This window comes from Thunnus albacares, chromosome 15 (assembly GCF_914725855.1).
Source record: "Thunnus albacares chromosome 15, fThuAlb1.1, whole genome shotgun sequence".
NCBI classification, from domain to species: domain Eukaryota; kingdom Metazoa; phylum Chordata; class Actinopteri; order Scombriformes; family Scombridae; genus Thunnus; species Thunnus albacares.
The window spans coordinates 22,724,790-22,744,329 of NC_058120.1; the positions used below are offsets into that span (position 1 = coordinate 22,724,790).

General features: G+C 40.0%; 1 protein-coding gene across 5 annotated transcripts in view; it reads left to right on the top strand.

The window, feature by feature from the left end:
* Positions 1-19,540, top strand: part of map4k5 (mitogen-activated protein kinase kinase kinase kinase 5) — a 31,659-nt gene that overhangs the window by 511 nt on the left and 11,608 nt on the right. For 3 of the 5 annotated variants that reach the window (XM_044376094.1, XM_044376095.1, XM_044376098.1), the window contains exons 2-19: positions 330-574; positions 5,057-5,114; positions 10,825-10,915; positions 11,916-11,980; positions 12,093-12,148; positions 12,238-12,285; positions 13,095-13,137; positions 13,246-13,318; positions 13,761-13,892; positions 14,079-14,141; positions 14,250-14,331; positions 14,813-14,929; positions 15,704-15,782; positions 16,556-16,627; positions 17,703-17,761; positions 17,919-17,986; positions 19,295-19,339; positions 19,436-19,478. In XM_044376094.1, the coding sequence (XP_044232029.1) occupies positions 467-574; positions 5,057-5,114; positions 10,825-10,915; positions 11,916-11,980; positions 12,093-12,148; positions 12,238-12,285; positions 13,095-13,137; positions 13,246-13,318; positions 13,761-13,892; positions 14,079-14,141; positions 14,250-14,331; positions 14,813-14,929; positions 15,704-15,782; positions 16,556-16,627; positions 17,703-17,761; positions 17,919-17,986; positions 19,295-19,339; positions 19,436-19,478 (1,302 nt within the window). In that variant the 5' untranslated portion in view covers positions 330-466. The remainder of the gene's footprint in view (positions 1-329; positions 575-5,056; positions 5,115-10,824; positions 10,916-11,915; positions 11,981-12,092; positions 12,149-12,237; positions 12,286-13,094; positions 13,138-13,245; positions 13,319-13,760; positions 13,893-14,078; positions 14,142-14,249; positions 14,332-14,812; positions 14,930-15,703; positions 15,783-16,555; positions 16,628-17,702; positions 17,762-17,918; positions 17,987-19,294; positions 19,340-19,435; positions 19,479-19,540) is intronic. The other 2 variants (XM_044376096.1, XM_044376097.1) reach the window with 1 other exon arrangement.

Sequence of the window (19,540 nt, forward strand, 5' to 3'; positions counted from 1 at the left end):
ACCTGGTTCTGGCTATTTGCTGGAGTGACCACAGTGTCCATGCTAACGTTAAACACTAGCTAATGTTATTTTAGTGGTTGTTGCTTTGTTACAAGTTTCGTGACGAGCCTTTAGTGACTTAAAGTTGGTGGCAAGTTTAAGAGAAATGAAATACAGAAGTTGTTGGTGTTGTGTGACAGATGTCAGGATACTCATATCTCCTAAATAAGCCGAGCCCTCGTTTGACTTTCATACTTTAAATGTTTGTGTTACCATTAAGCCACATTGCATGCATGCTATGTAATGTAAAGGTTTCCTAAATACATTTCTTCCATAACTCTCTCTATCAGGACATGGAGCAGGGGGAAGGACCATCTGAGTAACATTGATCGACTTCTTATTCAGGACCTTTTGCTTCATTAAATCACATTGACACCAGATTTGATCAAGCAAACTAAATGTAAAGGATCGTTTGAGTCAAGCCACCATGGATATCTATCCCCGGCCAAGCGGTGAGATCCAGAGGAGGAACCCTCAGCATGACTTTGAGCTCATTCAGAGGGTGGGAAGTGGCACATATGGAGACGTGTACAAGGTACAGTGAAGTAGAGCTGCAACAAGTAGTCGACAACAACAACTATTGAGTCAATTGGCAACTATTTGGATAATTGATTAACCATTCTGAGTAATTTTAAGAAGAAAATATCCAAATATTTGACTTCAGCTTCTCAAATGTGAATATTTGCTGGTCTGTTTTATCCTCTATGACAGTAAATAAATATCCTTGGGTTGTGGACTGTTGGTCGGGGACAAAACAAGACATTTGAGGATGTCGCCTTGGGCCGTGGGAAACTGTGATCAACATTGTTCTACATTTTACGGACCAAACAACTAATCAAGAAAATAATCGATGGATTAATCGATCATGAAAGTAATCGTTAGCTTGCAGCCCTACTGTAAAATCGCTGGCTCTCACTGTCTGTCATCAGAGCTGGAGATATCTTGGCTTACCATCACATGACTAATCAACCCGTCATCCCTAATTTAAGAAAGTGTTGTTTGCTTTGTAAGTCGTAAAAACATGTGAGGAAACACATTTGACAGTTTCTCCCTCTTATTCATCAGCAACAAAAATACACTTAGTGACAGACTTAACTGCGAGCTGTCTGGCGCATCTTGATATCAGATAAGACATTGTCTTTGATTTTTGATGCGTCATTTTTGTGGTATAGCTAGATGTTGTCTTTTCCTGGTTGTTGCAGGCCGCGTTACGGTGAAGTGAAACAATTTACTGAACTTGTTTGACTGTTTTGTTTGTGTGAAACGAACAGTGAGTGCTTGTGCCTGCTTGTCAGTTATATCCACATCGCTTTGTACTTGTTATTAGCTATTCAGTAAAAAAATCTGCAATATCTAACCGTTACAGTTAGAGCTGCAATGATAAGTCGATTAATACATCAGTTGCCAACTGTTAAATCAGTCACCAATTATTTTTTGAAATCAGTTATTATTTTGAAAGAAAAAAAAAACAAAATTTCTCCAATTCTAGCTTCTTGAATGTGAATATTTTCTGGTTTTTAGTCTTCTATGACAGTAAACGGAACATATTTGGGTCGTGGACTGTTGGGGACAAAGCTAATCATGTGAGGGCGTCATCTTGGGCTCTGAGAAACACTGAGCAACATTTTCCACCATGTTATGACATTTTATAGACCAAACAACTAATCGACTAATGGAGAAAAATAATAATAATGAAAGGAATTGTTAGTTGCAGCCCTAGTGTCAACAATGTTTGAATCTACAAATTTCCCCAAACACACTCCTTGAAGTGGCAAAATAATATGTTAAAAAGAGGGAACTATACCTTTTATTATGATTATTATATTAGAAACCCTTCCGGTTTAAGGCAGTATTTTTGAGAACTGGGATGAAACTGGGTAGGAGTTTATAGAGTTTCACATACAGCCACATTTGCACGATAGCAGTCAGTCAAGTGTCAAAGACTGAAACTGCCAAAAAAAAAGGACATTTCCAGAAATAAATCATCTGTTTTTGTGTTAAATGGAGGAATATTTAGAGGAAAGTTTCTGTAAGAATGAGTTTATATTATTCAGTGACATGATGTGCTTGAGAGCAGACACTATTACTATTTCATTGCACTAAAATATGTTATTTTTCAATGAACTATCAAAAAAAATTATTTGATTCTAGACAGAAACTATCAAGCTAAACAAAACAATTCATCCTGATTTTCCAGCTGTCTCTTGGCCAGAATGAAACGAGATGTGTCGCGGTGGAGAATTTTCTTGTTTATCCATCTGCCACAGATAAACAGACGACACATCTGACCCAGTGTGTGATAGTTCAGGCGGCCTGTGATGGCCCCTCTCCATACAAAGCCTCTCTGGCCAGCCCCCACCCCCAGACAGGCCACCGGTGGAATGCTGCGCCTGGTATTCTCCCAGAGCTCACAGGCCGAGGGCTGCAGCAGGCTGAAATATGATCAGGCCCCTGTCTAAACATGAGTTTCACTGTGGGTGTGTTCTGTACCACACTGACAGCGGAAACACCTCAAATTGGGAAAAGTCCTCCTCTGGCATGCTGTGCACAGTTGAGTTTTAATGGGCACAGCATTCCTCGCCTTGGATGATTTATTACATGTCATTACATTAATTTGATGATCAAAAAATTTGTACTCTGTTATTACTGGTGATAATGAATCATTTATCTTTATTATAGTGTCATACTTTTGGCTATCAGTGTGGTCTGTTGTTATAATATCCCTTTTATAAGCTATTTTTATCAGAAAAATAGTTTTATTTTTATTTGCATCAGTGGATGAAAAGCCAAACACTGTATCTATGAAAGGTCAATATAGAAGCAATACTGCTTCTCTCCGTATTTGTGTCAACATTTGATGAACCACAAATCCTGCACACTGTTTTTTTGAGTTTTTTTAATCCTATACAGTTGTCAAAAAGCCTTTGTGGTGTGCAAGAACTTTGTTGATGTTGTTAAAAGTTAGATGTAAAGAAAATATTTTCTTTATTGTGTCAAGAGACTCATCAGTTTCTCGTGTGTCCACATCCTCACTACAACTATTTGAACCTTAGATCTATCTCGACATCAGGTACACCTTTTTTTCCGTCCCTAGAGTCAGATATTGTGATTGATCTTGTGTCAGATCTTGTCTCTTTAGACGTGTGTTACATGTTAGACTGCTCTTTCCTTCGGTCAAAGGTTGGTAAGGCCGTGGTGTCTGCTGTACCACATCTTTGAAGGAGAACGTTCTGGCTTTAGTTCTCAGGTTTGCTCTCTAGCTACATCAGGAAATGTGAGGTGGTGTGAGTGAGCACGAAGTCATTACCTCAGACTTTCGATATAGCGGGTGTCGATTATATGTTGTGTGAATGCATGTATGTTTTGGCTTTTGTGTGGTTTACTGTTTCTTTGCGAATCACCAGCACATTTGCAGTGTTGAAAGGTGACCGCTGGACTGCAGGAGGGTTTAGCGGTTAACGGTTGATTTAGCTGCTTGTATCATCTCTTCACTCCCACGGATTAGGGAGCATCACGTCTTGACCTGGATTTGGAACTCACTGCAACCTACTTTGACACAGAAATTACTCAAATGATGGATGGATACGTTTAGTGTGATAGAATATTGCATTGTGATAACGGTACCGCACAAATATACAGAAGAAGCAAAAAGAATATCAAGAATGAGCAAAAATATGGAGCGCTCTAGTAGCCATTACGGCACACGCCACATATCTGCAACGCCCCTGGTTCGAGTCTGGCAGGGAGCCCTTGTTGCATTTCATACCCATCTCTCTTCCCTTGTTTCCTGTTGACCTCTTAGCCAGTAACTTTCCAGTAAAGGCAAAAAGTGCCAAAAAAAGAAAAAGAATGAGCAAAAATATTTAACTCTAAGCTCGACTGAATCACAAGTCATTTACAGCAGAGAGATTAAAGTAAAGGTTACTGACAGTCATAGATGTGAAGCCTCTCCCCGCTGACTAATGCCGCGCCATGAGGTTGACCTCATGACCTCTGTGGTTGATGCTTGTGTTCGTTGGCCCAGTAGAGGTAACCATTCAATGTGGCATTGCTTGAGAATGTAGCGGTGTTCAGTTTGTCTGATGGAGGTGCTGACATTTTCTCATGTTGAATATTTTCAGTCCAGTTCTCACAAAACCGAGAGGATCATCCAAATCAAATTCACTGGTCTGATGCCCATGTAGGCCAAAGCTGTGACTGATGTCCCATCAGAGTATAGTATGATGTTATGTAATGTACAGCTGCAACTAGCTATTATTACCAGTGATGATTTATCTGTCTGTCATTTATTCAATATTCAATGCTATATAAATAGTATATAAATAAAAGTAACACATAGTGAAAACAGTAAAGCAAGCCTATCACAAGGTCTGAGAGCTTAGGGTGTTATTGGCCCCAAACCCCAAATATTCAATTTACAATGATTTAAAAGAGAGTAGGGCTGCAGTAGTGAAAAATATCCATTACAGTTCCCCAAAGCCTTAAGTTGACTTATTCAAATTGCTCAACCAACAGAAAAAAACCTTAAAATATTCGCTTTAGTGTCAAATAGGACAGCCAAAAGCAGTAAATCCTCAATTTTCTTCCTGTTAAAGTTTTTTTTTTTTTTTTTAGTTTTTCCTTATCCGTATCAAGGGTCTAAGGATAGAGGATGTTGTATTGTTTTTTACAAAATTCATCATTTGTGATCTTGGGCTTTATAAATAAAATTGACTTCACATTTGAGAAGCTGGAAGCAGGGGATGTTTCTGCTTGACAAATGACTTAAATGATTAGAAGATTTATCAAAAATGTTACTGTTGATCGGTCGATTTGACTAATCACTTTAGCTCTGGAAGAAACATTTTCATGTATGAGAGGCTTGAACCAGCAAATATTTGGTATGCATACTTGATAATCAAAACTGTTGACAATCAGTTTTCTGTCAATCAACCCATTAGCAGCAGTTTAATGTTCAAAGTTGTTAGAATTAACAGTCGAATAAAAAGTCTCACGATGTTGTTAATGTGTCTTTCAGGCTCGAAACATACAGACAGGAGAGCTCGCTGCAGTGAAGATCATAAAGTTGGAACCAGGTAAGAGCGATTATCTCATTATCTCAGTTTTTCTCATCACAGTGGGGAGAAAATATGTTGTTTTCTTAGTTTTTGTCAGAACTGAGAAGTCTGGAAAATGCATCTGTTATTTTCCAGGGTTTCGAATGGAATGCACGAAAAGTACTAAAAAGACTGAAAAATATTGTCGTACAGTGCCAGGACTCAAGACTGCTAATATTTATGTGTTCATAGACCCGGTGTTTTACATACTTTGCCGTTTCACATAAAAAAAATATCAATCTTTGGTTTATAGATGGCAATGGTCTTACATTGTAGACATTTCTCAATAATATCGTGAGCTGCGTGTCATGAGATTGTATATATTCTGACCGTGACCGGCTCGGGGTCTGTGCTGGTGATGACCTACTGACAGAGTTAGTGCGATCCAGATTAGTGGGATTACTAGAAGGGCTTTGTACCACCAGCAACCAGACAGAGCTCAGCTGATTACCAGTTGGTAAAAGGGGGAGCGATTCACTTGTGTGTTTGTTTTCTCTTTCATTCACCGTGTCAGTGTTGTGGTGTTGCACAGGAAGTGAGAGGATGGAGGGATGTTTCTGTCCTCACGTGTTGTTGTCATCATCATGTCTTGTGTTTGATCTCTAAGCTGATCAGAAACAACTTTCTTTTTTTTTTTTTTATCTTGGCTCAGATGTAAAGCCTTGACATTTTCTGCTGGAATATAGGAGGAGGAGGAGGAGGAGGGGGGGAGGATTAGAGAGTGTGTGTGAAGCAGAAGATCAGAGGGCTTAGCTGCAAGTTGGAAGAAATTCTGGAGAAGGGTTTTCCTTGCCGTCATGAGTTTTGAGAATATAAATTATAAATACAAACTCATTGATCTGGATTCATAGTGGCCTGCTGCACAGCTGAGGTTTTAATCAAGTCAAGGAATAGTACAGAGAAGTGTTGGTGTTTAACAACAACATGTGCTTGTACATGTATGTCACTTTTATAGCTCTGGATGGGTTTTCCCACAACCATCTTTGGACACCATTCATATTTTCTTTTTTTTCTTTAAGCTGAAATAGGGAATATCCCAGTTTAGGTCATTCTGTTTTAAACAGAACTCTCTTTTCTTCCCCCCTCTTTGCAAGAGTCACTCCTTTCTGTGCTTCAGGTAAACACCTTTGGGCGGATCGTGAAATCAAACAGGTTTGACCAGGAGGAGTGACGCTGGTATGAAGTAAAGGACAGAGAGAAAGCAGCAAGGAGTGGTGAAGCCCTCTGGCTGCAGGGGCTGCAGGGGCATAGAGCAGCTTAATATGAGAAGTTAAGGAGGGTAAATGACCACTGAAGACTAAATTAGTGTTGATCTTTACTTAGTAACCAGAGTTTTTCTCTTTTTTTCACTTTTCAGAATGTTTTTATTGTGCACATCGTTTATTTGCAGTGTAAAAACAGTACTAGGGCTGTGTGACATGACAAAAATGTCATCCTGATATAGAACATTTTCTGGATATTCAATGAATAAATAGTTTCTGGCCCGTGCCCCCGTCTGTCTGTCCTTTATGCAAATTAAATTAAATTACTCTGGCTTTTCAGTTGTCGTCAACTGGAGTACTTCACCTGGTTCACTGTCTCTCCTGTATGTGCTGCACACACATGGAGGGCTCAGCCCCGCCCGCGGTGAACTATAGAGAGCAGAGGAGACTAGCCCAACCAAAAATGACAGCAAAACACAGTAGAGACTCTCACGCTGAGCTGAAATGAAATGAGAACTAATAAATTGGGTAAATGACATAAATAAACAGAGTGTCTACTGCGTTTTACTGTCATTTATGGTCTCCGTCTCGCTGCTTCTCTCCTCCTCTCTGCTCTTTCTCAGCGTGGGCGGGACCGAGTCCTCCGTGTGTGTGTGCAACAGACACAGAGGGCTACTGTAAGTGCAATGAAAGCTTCACGAGTAAAAAGCCAAGAAGAGTAATTTATCAATGTAATCAGCGCTAAAGATGGACAGAGTCCAAATGACAGAAAATATTGCTGTAAAGAGTGATTTGCGACACAACGAAATAATTGACAAAGCACAATATGAAACGATATATGTTTATCTATCCTCACACGATATATATCGTCCTATCACACAGCCCTAAACAGTATCATCCTCCTGAACAGGATATTGTCAAGTAAAGAACAAAAAGATGACACTCAGAACTAGTTCTTTTAAACACAAGCACTACATTTCACTATATGTCTGTTCTTCTTATGAATTTGTTTGTTTTGTTCTGTTGATATTGAGAAATCGGCACCAGCTCCTGACCTTATTCATCAGACAGACACGTCAAAATCAGTAACGTTGCGTTAAAACAACCACAAAAAAAAGGATCTGCTTCTCAGCTGCTGCTATATTCTGTACGTGACAGTTTTTGTACTTGTACTTGACTTTTTTTATCTTTAAAAATGTTATTTATTGTAAACTGACAGAACTGGTATAAGATTAGCCAACTGAATATATCTCCAACTCAGTGAATTGAAAGTTGAAGTGATGAGCGAGGATGTTGTGTATGTTCAGAGAGCAGAGGGAAGCGCTCATTCTTAGAGGAAGTGGCTGCAGTCTTAGGCCTCAACTTACCAACTTGTCATGTCTTTTTTTTTTTTTTTGATCCAGCTCAGTCATGTCGGTGAAATAAGCCTTGCTCAGATGTTTGTGGCTCCCTGTACTATTTGCTGCTTGTAAACAGATATATGTAAATATCTATGATCAACAGTAGTCCCTCCTAACGAGAAATGGCTCGAAAATGAAGAACACTGTGATTACAGATGCAGTAATATGTCATTTTAATTCATTTAATGAGTTCCCAAAAGTATGACTTTCCTTTTAGCTTTTTATAATGTGGCAAACTAAGAAGACCAGAGCGGGAAATGATTATTTTCACATTTGTCAAGCTGTGTGCTAAAGCTGTAAAGCAGACTGATTGCATCCTTATGCCACATACTGGTGAGTAGGGCTTCAAACTGAATAATATTGGCACTTCACCTCCATGTTTTCAGCCATGATGTTCTTGAGCATAGTTGAGACATTGTTATTACAGACATGTTAAGCATCTAAAGAAATAGACATGATTAGCTTTTAGGAATGAATCATGTATGCCAGCTCTTAAGCATTGAGAGGATGAAACTGCAGCAGGTCACCAGATGAGACCAAAATGAGGGAAATATCACAAAAAAAGCCTTTCAAAGTCATATATTAACGTAAAACCAGTTGGATGAACACTCCACTCATACTTCCTATATACGTTGCATGTTCAGTCTACATCCTCCTAATGGTGACTTGCACTTCCGTTTGCACAGTCACCTTGTCAGTTGTGTTAAAACCAAAACCTTTCATGTCTCCCTCCCTTGATTAAAAGATAAAGCTGATTATGTGCAAAATGTTTGTCATTGTCAACTAATATTATGGAAAAACCAGAACCAACAATGTTTTTTTGCCTTTCCTGTCTCTCAGTAACAAACCCTGCATTCAGCCCTAAGCTCATTCACTCCCACTTAAGATGTAACTCTTAAAAAATGGGTCACACAAATGTATAGTTTCATTTGTGGACACTGTGGTTTGTTATAAATGTTACTCAAACTGTGGTAAACCGTGCGTTTGTCGGGTACTATTTCCAGTTGCGGATTAATACACCTTTAATGACGCTCTAGTGAGTATTTGTGGCAGCAGGATGTATCTGGGATCATCTCAAAATAGACTACAGTACCCATGTTCATTGTAATGAAGGAACATTTCATAGAGTGCAACAGTGTGTCTCACTAATGTGTTTTTAATAGTTTTTTGGACAACAATAGAGGTCTATGGCACAGAGGAATAAGCAACATCAGACTTCGGCTACACAGATAAAACTTAAAAGTACAACAGCTGATTTTGGTCTTGTTATTGTGTTTGTTGACAACAGGAAAAATGTTTAATATCAGCTGATGTATCCCTTAAAGGACCAGTGTGTAAGATTCAGGGGGATCTATTGGCAGAAATGGGATATAACATATAAGTATGTCTTAATTAGTGTATAATCACCTGAAAATAGGAATTGTTTTTGTTACCTTAGAATGAGACCTTTATATCTACATAAGCAGCAGGTTCCCTTCCATGGAGGCCGCCATGTTGTACCGCCATGCTTCTACAGTAGCCCAGAGCGGACAAACCAAACACCTCACCACTAGATACCCCCTAAATCCTACACACTGGTCTTTTTAAGGCTTTCCCCTCTCTCAGTTTTAAATGAATGAGACAAAGGCATCACGCGTGTCAGTTGGTTTAATTTGATGGATCTGTTTCATGAAAAGAAAGTGTGATGTTTCTAATATAGTGAACACTTAGCGCAGTCACAAGGGATGCAATTATACATGCTGTAGTTGTGCTTTTGTGTAGATGAGACAACTAATAGTTGCACTTTCTTATGTCTTGTGATGTCTCTGAGTACTCAAATTAGTAACTGATGTTAAGTTTAAAGCTAATGGAAATTCACTGGTTTGTCGTTTATCTGTTGGATAATTATGCACGTGTTTGCATTCCAACCAGACTTTAACTCAGACCCTCACGTGAGAGGGACTAGACTGAGGGACAGACTGAAAACAGGACTTCTGCATAGCAGTCGCCTCATTGGGCTACAAAGTGTTTGTGTCCTTGAAAAAGAGCCTCTGTGGTCCAGGATTTTCTCCATTTTTATCATGTTTTCTTCCAGAGTTCAACTGCTCCCGTATCACTAAAATTAGGCTTGACCACAAGGCACCTGGTATAGCATCTGGAACTGTATACTGCAGGTCAAGAGCTTATTTTTGCTTTTAGGCCACAGTTGGTGGTAACCGCCAAATTTTTCTTGACACACAGTTGAATTCAACCATCAAAAAACCTTTGCTTACAGTGCCACATTGATGAGCACAATTGACACACTTGACCATACGCAGGAAAAAAAAAGAATTCTCTGACAGTAATTTCCACCACGAGTAATGTCTAGTGCACTGTTTAGATTTTACTGTTTCTTGGCAGAGATTGTATCCCTTAAATGAGCTTAATCTGGACTTATGCCTATGATGACAGACTGTTGATAGAGCGCTGAAGCTGGCAGAGTCTGGTAGATCTTAACCTCCAGTTAATGTATTCCAGGGCCCGTGTCTCTGCACAATTGGGAGCAGCTGGGCTTACATATTTTTGTCTTCTTACTTCCTACTGATCGGATGTGTTAGAGTGCTTTGCTGAACTGGAGAGCAGCCTGGCTTTTTAGACTATACCACATAAAGTTTATAAGTACAAGGTGTTCCTTCTATTGTCACTGGCTGCTCTACAATCTCCTGTATTTACACAGACATGAAATATTGAACCATATATTCAGAGGGAAGTATGGGAAGACTTTGTTCTGTGGTTTCAACTTGGCAAACAAAAAGGAAAGTTTTGAGTGTTTCTAAGACATAAACTTTATGGCCTTCACAACCTTTGTATCATCCGAATTACTTGGTGTGGCTGTTTTTGTCAACATTTCAAATACAAGGTTTATTCTGAAAAACAATTTCATAGTGATGAATCATAACCCCAATGGTTATAATTTCATTCCCAACATAATTTTGTGAGGTGTTTATTTCCAAACGTCATATCGTTTCTCATTTTAAAATGGACCTCTAAAAAACAATTCCCTGTACTGAAAATAAAAAATATAATTTTTTGTCCATGTGTCTCTGTGATTTCTCCCTCTGTTTCCAGGGGATGACTTTTCCATCATACAGCAGGAAATCTTCATGGTGAAGGAATGCATGCACCACAATATTGTGGCCTACTTTGGGAGCTACCTCTGGTAAGAGCCAGCTATAAATGCTGCTGCTTTGTCATTTTATAGTCAGAATTTTCTCCTCTCTCGCAGCCAGTCCGAGTGTACGATTTGTGGAATTCATACGTTACTGTCAAAAGGATTTATCGAGCCTCCGCCTGAAGCTCACATGACGTATTTAATTACTTAGTCACACCTGTGTGTGAAGTATGACTCAAGCTCTTCAACTGGGCTAACTGGTGCTGACTAGGCCCTTCAGTGCCAGGATGCAGCTCTCGTGTTTTAATGGAGCCTATGTTTTGTGGCTGGTATCTGAGAGGAAGTAAGGCCGGTCCGCCTACCACTGTCTCAGACTTCCAGCAGGTTTAACTGGAATATGAGCCTCTGATCTGTTTTTATATGGCAGTTAGTCCAGAGAGACGCATGTCTTATCGCAGCAGGCATGTCTTGTACAGTCTCGCCACACTGAGCACAACTGGTTACTTTAAAACATTAATGAGCAACCCCACATGCATTAATTATCACAAAACTAAATTAATTGTCTTAGAAGAACCACCGTTTAATTTGGGGAAAGTTCAAGGGTTCTCTCAGATCTGTTTCCTGACCTAAAATCATTTCCATGTCTAAACAAAGTGTGTGAAAAGTAGCAATAAAGTTGGGATTGAGAATCTATGGCAGTATACTCTAAGTATCATCACCTTTGCTGGCCAGTGTCACAGTTGTGATCATGCAATGTTATCACAGTTACACTAGTCTTATTTTTAGCACCCACCCTCTCTCCTCAGACATCCAGCTCGACTTTCTACACAAGCACTTACCTTTGTTATTCTTCACCTCTCGACATTATAAGTATTTCCCCCTGTTTATTAACATGTGTTTGGAAGTTTATTTAGCATATGTTGGTAAAGGTGTTTCAACAAGAATCCTTTGCAGAACACTGTGCTGCTTAATCATGCTTTGATACAAAATATTTGGCTACGTCACTTCATTAGTCAAACTGCTCAGTAATCTTCTCTGCTTTCATCAGTCGGGAGAAGCTTTGGATATGTATGGAGTACTGTGGTGGAGGATCTCTGCAGGACATTTATCATGGTGAGCTTTTCTTTTAGTCACAACAATACTATGTAAATCCATGTGAAATCTATTACTGTTATCTTAATCTGTCCTCCCTGCATACATAAAATAAAACGTGTGTATGTTGTAGTGACGGGACCTCTGTCAGAGCCTCAGATAGCATACGTCTCCAGAGAGACCATACAGGTATTTGCACATTTAAATAATTCTTTGAATAAATATTTAGGGATTAGTCATTTTAATGTGAGTCACACTAAATACATTTTCTTTGGCAGGGTTTGGGATACTTGCACAGCAAGGGCAAGATGCACCGTGACATCAAGGTACCATAACTTTTCCTTTTTGCTTTTTTTTTTGTTCTTTTAACCTTAATTTTATCCAGATGAAGCCTACAGTGAGGTGCATTGACACTGCACCATGCGATACAGACAGATTAACAATATAATCAGAACAGTAGTAGTACAGAAGAGTAGAAGAAGAGAAGAGGAAGGAGACAGACATAAAGAAGCATCAGTGGCACAGCATCAAAAGCAATTAATGTCACTGTAAATGCCTCAGTTGGCCCTTAAGTAGTCTAGAGGTCGGACTTTGCTCTGATGCTGCAGCACTGCAGAGGTGTGAACTGAACTCACAGGAAAAGCGTAGCCTGGGATGTGCTCGCTCGAAAGCATGTGACCACTGGTGTCAGTTACCGCATGCAGTTTTTGAGGTTGAGCTGAAGTTGAATGTGCCCGTTGCATGCACGAAGGCTGGAACCTCGGTCTTGTGTGTTATCACTGAAGGTCAGGGCTGGACCTATTATCTTTACTCAGCTCTGCGCAGTGAGCACTTCCTGTTTCCTCTACTCTCGCCGCAGGATGCCACCAGAGAGACTGTCAGTCACAGCCAACAGAAACACTGTCAGTGGAACTGTCAAAAAGCTGTGATACTGGTGGGATTTTACTGGAAGTCAGATCAGTAACAGACCTGTGCAGTTAATGCTTTAACCAGAACAGATGTTTCTGATCAAGTTTAACACGGAGTGATGAATCAGTGTAACAACAAGTCAGCTCAATATCTCAAACTTTGTTCCAACTTCAAACTTTGCTATTTCTCTGAATAAAATAAATGTTTACGGGATCTCTTTTAACAGGGAGCCAACATACTTCTAACAGATAACGGAGATGTGAAGTTAGGTAAGTTGCCCTTTAGCGTCTTAATTCTCAAGGACTTGGAACTGTTCTGCAGCTTTCAGGTGTTTGTGGATTGCATAATCTGAAAAGCCCTGTCTATCCTTGTTACAGCTGACTTTGGAGTTGCAGCCAAAATAACAGCCACCATTGCCAAAAGAAAGTCCTTCATTGGAACACCTTATTGGTGAGTATGTCGTCGCCATCAAATGAGACATCGGCCCTTTGATAGGCTTTCCTGAATAGGTTCAGAACCCATATCTTTTTTCCCAGGAGTTCAAAGAAGCACTTTCAATCAAATACTAGAACTTTTTTTTTCAGTAGACTGTCTGACAGAATCTAGTTTGTGGTGACAAGGTGCACAAGTTGTTAGAGAGATGCTTCAACTGAAAGATACAACTTCAAATTCCCACAGCAACTAAAGTGCTCTGGTCTCTGTTCTGTCACTGACTCTTGACGTCGTAATACACTTTCAAATGGGTAAAAATAAAATGTTTTCCCAGGGGGATCAACAGAGTATCTTAGTTAGTATTAATGTAGTTTTTTACTGCGGTGAGTCCTCCATAAACCAGCCTTTCGTCTTTATTTTTGTGGAGTATTCACTGAATTTTTGATGTATGTGTGTGTAGGATGGCTCCAGAAGTAGCAGCGGTGGAGAAGAACGGTGGCTACAACCAGCTGTGTGATATCTGGGCTGTTGGCATCACGTCCATAGAGCTGGCTGAGCTACAGCCCCCAATGTTTGACCTACACCCGATGAGGTAAAAAAACTGTTCCTCAGAGGACTCTTAGGATGCTTCCTGCTTTTGTGTTCCTCTAATGTTTCATCACATCTTTTGATTACTCGAGTAGCCATCCTGTTTCATTCAAAATACGGTGACGAATTCAAGTACATTTTCCTCTTCCACACTTTCAATTCATGAGTGTAATTCTTTTTTTATTCTTAGGGCCTTGTTTTTGATGTCGAAGAGTAGCTTCCAGCCTCCCAAGCTAAAAGACAAAAACAAATGGTAAGTGGTGCATGGTATTCAGTGTGCTATTGTGGGATTATTGTTTGATACTTTATACTTTGGTCTCAGAGGATAATTGTGTTAACTCAAATTTATCTTGCTGCCCAGGTCCGCTGCCTTCCACAACTTTGTCAAAGTGTCTCTGACAAAGAACCCAAAGAAGAGGCCCACTGCAGAGAAACTTCTATCAGTAATGAAGCTTATGTTTGTCTCAGACATGTGGTAGACATTTCCTTATCCTGGGGAGATTTAAATATTTGATAGAAAGAAATGTTTTGCAGCTATTCACAGTAGAAAATGTGTATGTTAGCAGTCTCAAGTCTCAAAAATCTTGTTTTATTACATTGTTAGCTTTCTATACCATTACCATTAGTTAATCCTGAAGACCAGGCAAACAAGTAAGTCCTGCATTTACATTTTAGATCAAGTTAACAAAGTAAAAGTGCTGCTGCTAAGCAAAGAGGAAGCTTGTCAGTTCACACCTTTTTAGGTGTTATTTGCAGGCGTCAGTCGATCTTAAAAGATGCTTTCTATTATTCACACAGTGCATGTCTCTGTCTGAGGAAAGGTCTATTAATGGTTGAAGAACATCATGATTAAAATAGACAGTCTCATTTGTAAAATTATCCTCCAATTTATGACAACTTGTGACCCAGTGTTGTTTCTCGCAGCACGTGTTTGTGGCACAGACGGGTTTGACAAGGAGGCTGGCTGTCGACCTACTAGATAAGATGAACAACCCAGACAACCACCAGCATTACAGTGAGGTGGATGATGATGATCTTGAGGTATGGAAACGGAAGACACGTGGAAAGTCTATTCAGCAGTAATCAAAGATATAAATACACTGACAAATATTTTGAATTATATACCTGGAAATATGAAATAAGTGCCCCTTTTTTGTTTATTGCAAGAGCAGCTATTAGCCTTATCAAATTTGATGCTATCGAATCTTTTAGTAAAACAGACTTTCATGCAAACTCTGACATGTTCTCTATCAGCGATGAATGTAAATATTAGCACAGCATGTTTTTTCAGCAACTTGGCAATCAAAGACAAAAGGTGAGCTTCGCTAAAAGTGTGTTTTCATGTTCCCCTGAACCTTCCCATCCCCCTCCTCTTGATTCTCTCCATCGACATTATTATTCCAACTGGAATCAACATCACATTTATGTGGCAGCCAAAGAGGTGGTACCAGTGCCTTTTTAAAAGACCATTGTGCCTTTATCCCCCTGACAGCAGTAGCACTGTCTTGGCCACGATGAATGAAAAAACCCTGAAGGCTATTGACTGCGAGCAATGGAGCTAGTTGCAAACAAACAGCCTCTGGGATGCATAATAATGTGATGATGCATTCATAAATGCTGTGCAAAAAGTAGCTTTCAGTTTCAAAATGTGTTTATGCAGATAACTTAAAAAGATAAATGTCATAATTGTGTCAAATAACTCAAGACAACACAGAGTCAGGCAATAAACTTTACCCTACTCTGAGCTCAAGTATTGCTCCCACTATGCAGATTTGTTTCCTCATCTCTAAATCTTTCTCTTTCTCTTTGCTTCAGCCCCTCTCTGCAGTCAGACACACCATTCGCTCCACTAACAAACAAGCCAGAGCTGAGAGGACGCGCTCGGAGATAAACTGTAAGTGAACAAAAAGCCACTTTCTAAAAGCTCAAAGCCATCACCAAGGCCAACCCCCCCCCCCCCCCGCCATGAGTCCTGTCATTGGTCGGTGTGTCAGTTAGCCTGGCTGTTTAGGTCGATAGAGGTCTGGCGGCTTGTCTGAGGGTCATCCCACTAATCCTGCAGTGCTGGCTGGCACTTTTCCAGACCACAGCATGTGGTAGTGTGTATAAAAATAGCCTGGGGATTCACAGAAGAGAAAGTGGATGTAGTAAAGTCTGTGATGCTTTTTTGATATTTTTATGTAGAAAGTGTCTGTTCTGCATCTTCTACTCAATAAATAATGTGAAATAGCTTGTCTGAAGGGTCGTTAACGGTGCCGGGGATTCTTGAGGAATTTGGTTGTCAGTCAACAGTTGTTGGTGTTGAATTTGACAGAGGATCCAACTTGATAGATAAATTTATGTTAATTTTTCAACCCTTCAGGGAAGTTGTTGTGTGTTTGTGTTGTCTTCAGTTGTCGTAGATAAGAAGCTGTGTGAGAACGCTGTGTTGTGCCTGAAGGCTTTGACTGTTTCCCATTTCATCATTTCTGGCTTAGATGTAGTAATCAGTGGTGAGAATGTGTCTTCTGTGGGATGTTTGTCATATTTATTTGTAGCGTTACATACTGTGCTTCATTGTGTTTTGTGCTTGTTTGTACTGTGATCGTTTGTACTAGATGCAACTTCCTGTTTTGGTTTTTATCCATATTTCTCACAATTACATCTGACTTTCCCTCCTACATGAAGCAAACAATGGGACAGACCAAGGAAGGCCATGCTCAAGTCCTAGCTTCACTGAGGGACACAGGGGGGATGCAGGTTAGTGACAGTGTAGTGAGACAGTGTGTGTTTGTATAACTCCCAAGCTCACTCCCCAAGACTTCTGAGAAACAGGATAATGTCGGAGCATGTAACAGAACATTGTGTTTGAGAACTAAGTGGCACTAATAAGGTGAGTTCCTCTGCATGGAGTGGCCACGTGTTTTGGCTTTAGGTTGAGTAAGAATGAATATTTTTGACATTGTGACATCTGGGTTATTGTTGGACAGACTGAAATAAAATTACATTGTAGATGACTAATCAGATCCTAACCAGGAAGTTATGTTTGTCTCATACCTGACTCCTCGACTTCACTTTCTCAAACAAAAACGCTCTATGTTGGTTTCATAAGTCTGGTTGTGGTTTACCTCCTCATTGTTATCTGTACCTTAAATACTGCAGCACCTCCACATTATCAGCATACCTCAAACAGAAAAACACACTGGGGAAAAAAAAAAAAAATCCACGGTCTGAATTCTCGAATACAAAGTTTCTTTGTTAATGAGAAGCTGATTATGTGGGAGTATTTATTGGCAGGTCAGTTGATTTCTTTCGCCTTCATAATTACGACTGGATCACACCGTGTTTATACTGGACACTAAACCAGCCTCCTCTAGTGGATCAACTGTTTGGCAGAATGTGACCTTAACCTAAACTGTTCCCTGATTTATTTGTAATTCTTTCTCTCTCACCAATATTTCCCCCAAAGGGAACAGATCTGGTTAGTGTCAAGTATAATCTGCGTTTGTCTTTGGTAACTGACTCGTCTTCAGGCTCCAGATCAAACATTCATGTAGGAGTATAATAAATCAGTGAAGGATCTGTGTGGTGTGCTGGCAGGTCTGGAAGCAGTTGATCTGCTTTTGGTTAGTACTTACATGTGATTTTATTTTAAGAACGGACCGGAGAAGTGTTTTCCAAGGCTCCTAGTACTAATACACAAGGGTACTACTACTCCCACGGCTTTGTGTGCCTTGATGTCTTGGGCGCTGATGCCCTCTAGTGCCAAAGGTGTGTGCAAGAAAAGAAAAAAAAAAAAAAAACTATAACTGAACACAATTTTTGTCATTCACAGTCGACAAGCTCCAGTTCGAACCACCACTCCGGAAGGAAACTGAGGCTCATTCTGAAATGGTGATAATAATGTTCAGTTTAATCAATACTGACGCACAAGTGCTGCTATCTGTTTCTATCAGTTACACTGATGCGCATTTAGAAAAAATGATGTCCACACATTTAAGAACGCAGGTTTTTAGAAACTCTATTTTTGCTCATGTGTGACTTTCCACAGGATGTGAGTAAAGATAATGACTTCCCTTCCCCCTGGAGTCCCTTTGCAGAGGGAGGAATAACAACCAGGTAATCCATGGAAACTGTTGTCATGGGAACTGTTCCTATTTACTCCTCTCGCTCTGTGTGTGTGTGTCTCTCTCTGTCTTTACCTGGCTTATTAAATGGATGCATCCCAGAGAGATAGGGCATGGTTTTTTACTTCTTCAAGAACAGAAGATTCAAAATTTGATAAATGGATAGTGAGTGACAAAGAAAGTAAGACTTCTTATGAAGAAAGGACTAAAGTGTGTCAGTCATTATGTTTTGTGATCTTATATCCATTGTTGACACAGTGTGTAGAAATGCTCCTCACTGTCTCTCACATTAACCTGCTGACTCACTGGTGCTAACTTTTGCCTGTGCATGAACTCACTCTTCCCCCATCTGCAGTTTAAAATGTTGTTTTGCTGGCCTGTAAGCTCCTTTTCACCTGTCCGTGTGCTTTCACTGTTTTGTTTTTTTCTCCTTCCACTTCTCTCTGTCTTCTTTTGGCTGTCGGCCTATCTCTCGTCTTGTCCCCTCGAAGGAGCCTTCTCAAAAGCGTTGAGGACGAATTGTTCCAACGGTAACACTAACACTGTGTGTGCTGTAGTTATTGTACGCCATCCACTCCACCCCTCGCTTGGTCACCGCCCTTTTTTGCAGTGAGGTTAGACACCCAACATGTCCACAAATCACCCTCCCTGACACCCCTCCATTCACCATGTGTGATGTGATAATAGCTGTGGATCCAAGCTATGCATATATGAGTCAGGCAGGCTTTCACTTGCTTTCACTCACTTTCACTCGACTTAAATGTCAGCATTCAAATAAAATTACTTGTTTGTGCTGCCATAACCCTGCATAGACAGACAGAGCCATACAATTATGTCCATTGCTGTTTTAAAAGGCTGTGATCTACTGATGCCGCAGGAATCTCAGTAGTTTTGGCTCCATCCAATGAGCTTTATGTATGATGATGGTTGCATCGATTACTAAATAAAGAGATGACATTTAAAGTCCTGAAGGTTGTCTGCAGACCTTGTTTTAGTCCTAGTGTATTTTTCAGGCTGACCTTATTGTAGTGAAGTGATAGCGGATCACAGATGTGTGTGTTACAAGTACAAAGTCTTTTTTTTTTTAGAACAAAAACTACATTTTAATACAGCTCTAGAAATGTAGTTTTTGTGGTTTCCATCCAACGGTGTTCTCTCAGGACCTCCCCCCTTTTCCCTCAGAGTTCTCTCTTCATCTCCAAGGAGGGATTTTACATAAACATTTGCACCATCAACACCCCTCCTGAGCTCTGATGAGGCTTTTTTTCTCCACACTGATTACTGTGTTTGTTTGCTGCAGGGGACACATCGCCCATCTTGAAGACGCCTTTGAGGAAGTAGAGCTGTGAGTGACACCAGTTGATTTAAAATTTAATCATAAACACACTGTCATTGATGGAATTTACATCTTTCTAAAAAAAACAAAACAACTCCTTTTCAGGTCAACCCTCAAGCCAGGAGTTCCTCCTCCTCTGCCCCCGAAGGTGAGACCCAAAAATTACAACAGTTGGAATCCATGTTACAAGAGTATGTGCTGCAGAGTGCT